At 32.0% G+C, this 10,477-nt stretch overlaps 1 protein-coding gene across 2 annotated transcripts in view; it reads left to right on the forward strand.

Annotated features, from left to right (window-relative positions):
- LOC148944700 (phosphoenolpyruvate carboxykinase, cytosolic [GTP]-like) overlaps positions 1–10,126 on the forward strand; it is a 112,706-nt gene extending 102,580 nt beyond the window's left edge. For both annotated transcript variants that reach the window (XM_089100683.1, XM_089100682.1), the window contains exons 11-12: positions 2,534–2,669; positions 6,815–10,126. In XM_089100683.1, the coding sequence (XP_088956809.1) occupies positions 2,534–2,669; positions 6,815–6,931 (253 nt within the window). In that variant the 3' untranslated portion in view covers positions 6,932–10,126. The remainder of the gene's footprint in view (positions 1–2,533; positions 2,670–6,814) is intronic.
- Positions 10,127–10,477: the final 351 nt, after the last annotated feature.

The following is a 10,477-nucleotide window of genomic DNA, read 5'->3' on the forward strand; positions in this document are numbered from 1 at the left end:
GATTGATCTTAGGAATGGCTATGGGTATTAATGTTGAAGCTTTTGTGGCATGTCTATAGTAAAGAAAGAACTCTAGCCCATAGTAACCAAAATATTAAAATATATACAAATTCCGACAAGAATAACTCTAATCTTTGTAAAAATTTATAGCAGAAATAAATTTATGGGATTTACGAAAAACAGCCGGGATTGATCTTAGGAATGGCTATGGGTATTAATGTTGAAGCTTTTGTGGCATGTCTATAGTAAAGAAATAACTCTAGCCCATAGTAACCGAAATTTTAAAATATATACAAATTCCGACAAGAATAACTCTAATATTTGTAAAAATTTATAGCAGAAATAAATTTATGGGATTTACGAAAAACAGCTGGGATTGATCTTAGGAATGGCTATGGGTATTAATGTTGAAGCTTTTGTGGCATGTCTTTAGTAAAGAAAGAACTCTAGCCCATAGTAACCGAAATTTTAAAATATATACAAATTCCGACAAGAATAACTCTAATATTTGTAAAAATTTATAGCAAAAATAATTTATGGGATTTACGAAAAACAGCGGGAATTGATCTTAGGAATGGCTATGGGTATTATGTTGAAGCTTTTGTGGCATGTCTGTAGTAAAGAAAGAACTCTAGCCCATAGTAACCGAAATATTAAAGTATATACAAATTCCGACAAGAATAACTCTAATCTTTGTAAAAGTTTATAGCAAAAATAAATTTATGGGATTTACGAAAAACAGCGGGAATTGATCTTAGGAATGGCTATGGGTATTATGTTGAAGCTTTTGTGGCATGTCTGTAGTAAAGAAAGATCTCTAGCCCATAGTAACCGAAATTTTAAAATATATACAAATTCCAACAAAAAATGAATCATCGTCCACCAATGGTTGTTATACGATTCGAAAGGGAAAAACGCACTTATCAACATATCCAAAATCGGCATCGCTACCTATAGGTGAAATGGGTCAAATTTGCATTTGAAGTGCAGAGGAGGGGGTAAAAAGCTAAAAGTTCACTATACGATTGTGTTAAATTGTAGATGCAAAGGCAGTGTGATCTAATAAGTTATTAACCTAAAATCTATGGAGACTCCTTGAAAATACTCAAAGGAGGAGTATTATTTAACGTAGGCTGGTGAAGGAGCCTTAGCCAGAGAGTAGCATAACGCTGTGGCAAATTTGTAATATGCCATTTAGAAGGGGGAGGAAAAAAAAATTAATAAATGAAGTCGGTGTTGAGGAAGAACAATGAATAAAGAGAATTAATCTTTTTTTTGGGAAATTAATCTCTGTTGATAGGAAATCTAATTATAATCGTAATTTATTTATGAACGTACAGATAATAGATTTATTAAAGTGCTGAGATGTAAAACCTAAAGTTAATTGATTTGACTTCTGAGCGATTCAAAATTTGGTGCGTCCCAAATAAGTCCCAAATAAGGTCCCAAATAAGGCCTCTCAGCCAATTTGTGTAAAAAAAAACTTTTAGGATTGATTCAAAAACTAATAACTAATTATAAACCGGATTATGCAACTCAGATTTACACGAGTCGTTTTAAGTTTTTATGTCTTCCTTACTTTTATTTTTAAAAAAAGATTTTTATTTTTATTTAATAACCAATCAAAAACCAGCTTACACAAGTCTCTAATTGGCTAAATGAAATATAGTTAACTCAACAGATTATATTTGTTGATTATGTTGGTGTTAAGGGATTAGCCTTAAGGGATTAGTTGAAAATAAGACTGAAGGATGATAGATCCTATTTATGCTTAAATCATGAAAATTTATACAATTGGTTAAATTACAATAAAAAGAAGATGTCCAAGACAAATAAAGATGTGCTCTAAGGATGAATAGGCCAGTTGACGTAAGTCGATAGTCGTGAGAAACTGTTTACGGAGTTCTCAAAACACATAAAGCAAAATATTTCTGTTTAGCAAGCCATTTATTTCAGAGGCGAATTAATTCAGTAATAATCAGGTTTAGACCAGAGGCGGTTTTAGGGGGGACAGAGGAGCCACCTGCCCCAGGCGCAGAAACTTTAGGGGCTCAAAATTTCAAATAAATAAACGGACTGTTATAATCATTTTGTAATTTTTGAAATTTTTTTAATATAAAGTAGAGGGCAAAGTTAATGAATGAAAACAAGTAATAAATTATTTATTAATAAAATAAATCAACAATAAAAAAATAATTACATGTTAATAATTGTAATAATTAAATTGAAATAGTTAATAATAATTAAATAATTAAAAAAAATAAATTATTAGTTAAACTCAAAATAATTGTGTTAATAAATGAAAATTTTCTCAAACTTTGGCCGGAAAATTTTGTGGGAGAGGGGGGGGGGTAATCAAGATTTATCCCCGGGTGCAAGAGAGGCCAGGACCGACACTGATTTAGACAAGAATATGGTAGTCAACAGGTAAAATTGAAAAAGGATTGGTTTGTTTGTTTTGCTGTTTGGTTAAATAAGTTGCGCTCACGATATCTTTCTATATGATTTGTTCATATATATTTTTGTTTTTTAGGTGTGAAGGAGAAGCTATTGCTCAACCAAGTCCTATTGGCCTGCTACCAAAGCCTGGAAGTTTGAACACAGATGGCTTGAACGACTTGGATTTCAATGAATTGTTTAACCTACCGCAGCGATTCTGGGAAGATGAGGTTCGTCTCTCTCTCTCCCTTACCATTTCTTTTTTCTTCCCCCTTCCCCCGCTCGATGTCATGTTGTGAAGGAAATTCCAGTGAGAGTAGAAGTATCATTTCTTTGATTATAGAATGAACTTCAATTGTGCCATATCTAAACTTGTAGAATTATTACTAGTATTAATATTTATAAGTGAAGTTTAGAAATGCACCCTCTATATTGCACCCTGTTATTGCACCCTCTATGTGAATCCGTTTGTGCAGTGCCGTTGATATGCGGCTAGTCACAATAATTTTTATTTAATTTGTCCTATTTATTATTATTTGTATTATTTTATTAAATAATTTGTATTACATATTAAATAATCTTTATTTAATTTGTCTGTTTTAATATAATTTGTCTAAGAAGTATTGAAGTCAATAAGAGTAGACATTCAAGTTCGTTTCGTGAAACAGAAAAAAAATGAAATACTAACACCGTCCATAATAATTCAGCAAAATTACTTCATTAATTACGAAATTTTAAACAAAAATCTTTGTTGTTACTTTTCATATCTTTTTTTTTCCTTCGGCTTACAATGGTTCAAATTTAAAAGAAATGTTTTTGCCAAAATGTGAATCATCAGTTGGAGTATTTGTGTACAATTTTTGTTTTTTAACTATCTTATGTTCTGTGCACTATCCTAGCCCCATTATTTTACAATCCATGAATTTGCATCTAAAAATAAAAGAAAGCTGACTGCTTTCAAAAAACCTTCAGGTTGGATTAGAACGCTGCACTTTCAGTGGCTCTGATAGTTTTAATTCCTGTTACCTTGAAAGTTTCTCAAAGTTGAAATCTGCCTGAAAAATGAGAAAGTTAAAAGCTGCCAACTTATAAGTTTTCTTTACTCTTTACACAAACTCTCTTAATAATAATCTACTCTACCGTCAATTTTTTTCTGTGTTTTTTTTTCGATCCTGCTTCTTTTTCCTTCTTATTTTTTACTTTCTGCCAAAATAGCAGCAAATTACTGCCAGTCTACACAACCATGATATTTTTTTCTGTTTTTTCTCGCTCCTCCACTTTTTTTCCATTTTTTTTTTTTAGCTCCTGCCAAAATAGCATTGCCATACTTCCAAAGATTCCAACCTTATCCGTTTCCTTATTCTTTGACCAATCCTCTTAATAATAATCTGCTCTGCCGTAATTTTTCCTTCCCATCACTACAGGGAACTCCTAAATCTGTTAAGTTGCTCAAATTATTATTCCTTAGAGCTGATTTTGACGTTTTCCCAGCAGGTATACTAGAACATTTTAGGAACTGCCCTTACCTTAACTTAAAAAAAACTTCTCAGTTTAAACAACCAAACAAAATAATGATCTGAGCTTCATTAAATCTGAATATTTCTATCACTGGCACAAAAAGGGAGAATTGAAATGGTTTTTCTAAGAAATCCGGGAAAGTAGGTATAGGCTTTTGATCTTCCATCGTTTGTTCGGGTCTCTTATCCAAGCTCTATTAGTTATGGCAAGGCCGTCCAATCAATTCAAAATAGTTTGGCCGCACAAACTGAAAAAGTTTAATATGGACGAGATTGGGTGGTTCTTTAAGGTACTTCGATTGGGTGGTTCTTCGGTACTTCGAAGGGACTTTATTTTGTTTAGTTTTACGAGATTTTACCTTACTGAAATCTTAATCTAGTCAAAGTTGCTTTTGTTACATTGGTCAAAATTGATTGAAATCAAAACCAATCGAAAAGCAAAAAAAAACGCACGAAAAGCAAATTATATGGAAAATATAAGGAATTCTACGGAGAATCTGAAAATATAGAGGTTTTTTTTGGGAGGGGGCACGGGCTTTACAGCTCTCCTCTTTCCTCTTTGTCATATTTACTCAATTTATTTTAGATGAAAACTAGATGCTACTCCACCTCGTCCGGCATCCATAATTTCACCAGCATATAAGAGGCAGAAGCCTCCAAACGTCTCTGTGTTGATCTTCACCATTGACCACAGATAATTACCCCTTGTTCTAAGAGTCTGCTATTAAGAATTATTAACCTGAAACCACGTACTCTACAAAAAGCAGTAATCTACCCAATTCTTGTTCAGTTCCACTAGAATATTTAATTTTTATATATCCTTGTCTCCCCTAGAATGCCGGGTAAAAAGAGAATTTTTAGAACCAGCTACTTATTTATTATTTTGATTGTCATTTGTCCGATAAGCCAAGTTCAACATTTCTTGTTTTAGCACCTAAAAATAGTTAATTTTTCAACAGACCCTTTTCCTTATTTTGAAAAGCCTTCGAAGTCTATGCAATTGATTTTTGCGGAAAAACATAAATTGGGCTCCTCTTAACGAATAAAATTTGAACAACCGAGTTCTGTTAGAGAATTTTAAACAACTTAGAATTTTAGGGGAGGATAGGTCTCACAAAACAGTCCAGTCCTCAGTCCTCAAAACAGTCCTCCAGTCCTCATAAAACAGTATACGCAATGGTTTTTTCGTCTTCGTTTTTTTTTTACAGTAGTCTGACAGACTCAATGGATGGTTTGTAATTAAAATCTGATAAAAAAAAAAAAGTTCTGTTTTGTCGGTTCTGCTATCCTCTGCCAGCACGATTTTTTTTTTTTTTTTTTTTTTTGTAGTTAACATTATGTCTATGGTTCCGGTTGTTACAGTCCTTTCCGTTGCTTTTATCCAGGAATCTTGTTTAATGCTGTTCAGTCACGTGTGCTCCCGTAAATATTGACCGGAGTAGTCAACGGTTCAGAAACAGGGCTGTCCATTAAAAATGTGGCAATAGCCCAAGATTCACTTGTGGAAAATAGCAAGGTTTGGAAAATAAACTGATGACATTAAATAGTAATATTTTATATATTTAATATACTTTGTGGATATATTTAATATTTGCTTTTTGCCAAGATTCTAGCCTCCTGTACTATATTTTAAGGTTTCGTGAGGGGGGGGGGGGTATAAAGGAATGTCAGCCTTGATTACAACGGAGAAAATAAATAGGAAAAATTTCTTGAATATAAAGAGCATCAATGGCAGATATTTTGGACCGATTTATTTGATCTGTCGGTTAGAATCTGGCCGTATCCGCAAGATAGCACTGAATACTCATTTATCAAATAGTTTAATTATTTGTTTACTCATTTACCAAATAGCTATAAATAGCCAAGAATAGCCATCAAATAGCATTGAACACTTGTTTACAAAATTCAAAGGCTACAAAAAATTCAAAGAACGAATCAAAAAAAAATTTGATATGCATTTTTTTTTGGGGGGGGGGATATTCAAACCCTGAAACCCCCTCTGGATACGGCCTTACTTAACGCGCTGAAGGGGTTGTAGAAGGTCAGTGGCTGTAGGATAAAGAAAACCAACAAAAATTGCTATGTCAATTTTGAGACAGAACAATCAATAAATTGAGGAACTTACTTTTAAAGAAACCTTGTGGCTATGTCTTTTACTTGAGTTTCATTCGGGATGAAACATTTCTCCGGTCATTCTTGTTTCTTTCCTTTGTTTTTATAAAACTACTGTTATCTATTAATTTATATTGTCTTTAATCTCTTTTTTTGGCCATCCAAATAGGGCCATCCAAATAGGATTTTTGGCCATCCAAATAGGGCCAAAGGTATTTCTTGAATGTGATGACAAAAAAAGATTGGAACTTTAGGGGAGGGAGTAAAGAGTGAAGCTTTGAATAGATTAGGGTGGATGAGAAGTGTGCATAGCTGCGTTGCCCTCATGTGGATTTGTGCCGCAATGTTAGTAATAGTAGTATTATTTATTTAGTAGGCTAATTATTTATATTAGTTTATACTTTTATTTATTTTATATTGTTTATGTAGTTATTTATGTTATATAGTTTTATTTTTTAGCAATCAAAAATAATTTAAATAAAATGAACAACACTTTTGCGTTGAAGAAAAACCTGTGTTGGTTTGCGGTCGTGCGAAAGTCCTCGTAACTACTGACCTATTAAATAAATTATTCAATCAAAATAATAATAATTATTATTTTAAAATAGAAACATAAAATAGAAATAATGACAAATCCATTCTTCATCAATCATCAATACTCAACTCTTACCCTCCCCCCCCCCACCCTGCACTCCCAATTTCGCCTAACTTATGCTTATATCTTAGTAATTTGTATTTTCTTTCAGGTAAAGGATTTGGAGACATACTTTTCAGAGCAGTTTGGCGATGATTTACCCAACAAAATACTTGCCGAGCTTCATGACTTGAAGAAAAGGATATCACATCTTGGCTCTGATTATTAATTAATTAATCATTTAAAACTCCTCCCCTTTTTTATATTTCCCGTTTACTCGCATTTAAGGTTGATGGTTACTTGTTTTGCAGTCCCCAAGTTTGAGGTGTTCTCTGTTTAAATAGTTGATCATATTATTCGTAAAACACCTCATTATTATTTTAATAGCATATAAATTTAAATGATAGTTGAAAATCGTAACATAGCGGAATTTTACGGGGCAAATTTTCTGACTTAGTAAATTATATATATATATATATATATATATATATATATATATATATATATATATATATATATATATATATATATATATATATATATATATATATATATATATATATATATATATATATATATATATAATGTATGTTGAGAGCACCAGAACCATCCAGAGAGAATTCTTCCAGGTTCCCCCCTCCCCCTCCCTCTCCCAAATCGGCTGTTCTCTACTAATACATAGTAGCCTATCTATACAAAAACTTGGTTTTGTGCTAAGGATCGACATTTTATAATCTTGACACGGCAAGTCCAGTACTACAGTCTAAATTTATGTCTTCTATAATATCTGAGATTCCACCTAGTATCTCCATTGGTAAAGATAAATTTCCCCGCTTCTGAAAGTATATACTAGAGTTGCAAAACTTACTATATGCGTCCAGCAGAAAACGTTGTGACAACGACGGAAGTCACTATTAGATTTGTAAAAAAAAATTTAAAAAAAAACATACTACGTTTTAGCAGGTTATAGCAGAAATTTGAAATACCTCATAAAACCCATATTTCCTGCTTATATGATGGCTAAAGCAGACTGATGATGGCTAAAGATGGCTTATATGATGGCTAATGTCGCCCCCTCTCCCTCCTCAACAAAATCCCGTTTGTTCAATTAAAATTAATTGTATGGTTCTGGTAAAGGTCAATTTTTTGAGCTACTTGAAGTAATGAATGCTTTATTTTATTATCTTAATTAGTAGCAACTTAATAGTCGTTGTTTTGATTTTTATTTATTGTTAACATCCTTCGGCGAAAGGAGTTTATCGTTTTTGTCTACTGCTATTATAATTGCCGTATCTGTGTCAACCAAATCTTCATGAAAAGCATAGGCCTATTGAAAATTCGATCTCGAAATGCCCATTGTCACCAAGATCAGGAAATACATTCCCATGGTTAAAATAGATTTTGATGTGGTTAAATATTCGGTTCTTTGCACTATGCCTTTTGTGCATGGTTGTCACTCTCTAGTGATTTATCACTATTTCTAGTGATTTTTTATATTGCCTAAAGAGAAAAATCAATAGAATCTAGTGACTTTTTTTACGGGTGGCAACCCTGCTTCCATACTAGAATAACTTTACGTTACGTTAGATAATCTTACGGAGCAAATTTGTTCGTAACATGGGTCCTACTTAGAATTTTACATCATGCAAGTTTGTTTTAAGTCATGGAAATAGTCAATAGAGCAGCAACAAAATGAAATATCAGGAAGAATGATTAATAAATTTTGAATAAAATAAGTTAATAAATTCATCATATATAGCATTTCACCCATGATCAGATCTCCAATGTATAACTCCATTCAGTGGCGTTTCTGGCTTATCGTGCCCGGAGCAAAATCTTGATCAGCATTTTTAGGAGACTATTGAAGTTTAGGGGTACATGTGGTGCCATTCTTCTGCCTCAGTCCCAAACACATTAAAATAAAATCACAAAGTTAATCGAAATACCTAACAGAAATCACTTTTAAAAGTAGATAGCAGCACTTTCAGATTAATCGGAAAATGTTTTTTTTAGATCTATACATTTTCTTTACATTTTTCCGACAGCGTCAGGGAATTGTAATTAAATTTGTGTCTCTAGGATTCAACATACCGTAAAATTATTACCATCGACATTATTCGATAATGTCTAGAGTTAAAAGCCTTCACGTGGTTATTTTTTGGGTTTTTTACTGAAAGATTATCATTCAAAGGGTAAAAAAATCCAAAGAAAAAATTACACAAAAAACGACAGGCACTAAAAAGGTCTGATTTAAATTTTCAAGTGAAGCATAAGAGCAGATATAATAAAATCTTCCTCAGTTTTTCATTCATCCGAAACACCCAAATCAAACGATTCGCGGTAACGAACTGTAAGTAAGCAGCGACCCGGCTCAATAGTAACCAAATCTCTAGAAAACGGGTTTTTGATACCAATAGATACATCAATAGAATCCGATTTCAATGCTGATTTCAAATATATAACTTTCATCAAGTTTAGTGCTACCCATCAAAAGTTACGCGCCAATAGTCTCTGTCTCCTAAAAAAATTTCAGGTCAAGTTTTATAAAAAAAAATTATTTACTTACAAAATTATATTAATTTAATAACAATTTATTTTAATTATTTGTTTAATTTATTATATTAATTATTTAATTATTATTAATTATTTTAATTTGATTAGTTTAATTATTTTTTAACATATTTTTATCTTATTAATTAACTAATATTTGATTAATTCTTTTCATTTATTAACTACTCCTCTACTTATTTAATAAAAATAAAATTTTGAAAATTATATTATAACCGCTGGATTATTTATTTGAAATATTGCGCCCCTAAAATTTCTGTGTCCTGGGCAACTCTTTTCTGTCCCTCCCCAAGATCAGTCTCCATTCCACATTTTAGATTTTTGAAAAGTTTCCTCGCACTAATTGTAAGGACTTTAGACGATGATTAGGATTGTTTTTTTTTATTTTTGCGTCAAGCTTTGAGTGTGAAAGGACTTGTCTAAATGTGAAAGGTTATGCTTCGCGTAACATAACTTAGCTTTTTAGCATAGAAAGTGGCGTAGGTAGTGTGAAAACCGCTTAAACTTTAATATAGACGTTTAATTTGTCAGTGGGTTCATTTTAGAAGGGTAAAAGTACGAGATACGGCAATAATGCTACCAGCCAATGATTTGTGGTTGACTTGTGGCTAAAACTCACAATATATTTTCGGTTTTTCTTTTGCAATTCTTAAATTAGAGCAATATTTTCGAGTATTTATTGTGAATTGTACAGCCATTCCTTATTGCAAATTGTTTACAAATATGAGTACCTTTTTCCTGTCACGTTTTTATTCCAATTCTCATTCCTTTATTGTGCTATTAGTAAGGAGGTGAAAAATCCGAATATCAGTTCTGTCAATAAATTAGAATGTAATACAAATATTTTATTATCTTATTATGTTTACTTGCTTCTTTTTACGTAAGAAATTCGAGAGTCTTTGGTGATTTGAGACGGGTCGGACGTTCTCAGACGGCCATCGTTGGCTGCAGACAGTGCCGCAATGGTATGTAGAAAGACTTTTTGTTACACAATAGAATAAATTTGTTACACAATAAAAAGCAGAGGCAGGTGGACAAAAGGCTAGGCAGGCGGGCTTTTTACTAGCTACAGCACCGAGTTATTTGACTCTTTTACTGGTCAATATATATATATATATATATATATATATATATATATATATATATATATATATATATATATATATATATATATATATACATATATATATATATATATTTCGGAGAA

The sequence above is a fragment of the Artemia sp. Qi Xiang Cuo genome, chromosome 14, assembly GCF_049724085.1.
Source record: "Artemia sp. Qi Xiang Cuo chromosome 14, ASM4972408v1, whole genome shotgun sequence".
In the NCBI taxonomy this organism is placed as follows: domain Eukaryota; kingdom Metazoa; phylum Arthropoda; class Branchiopoda; order Anostraca; family Artemiidae; genus Artemia; species Artemia sp. Qi Xiang Cuo.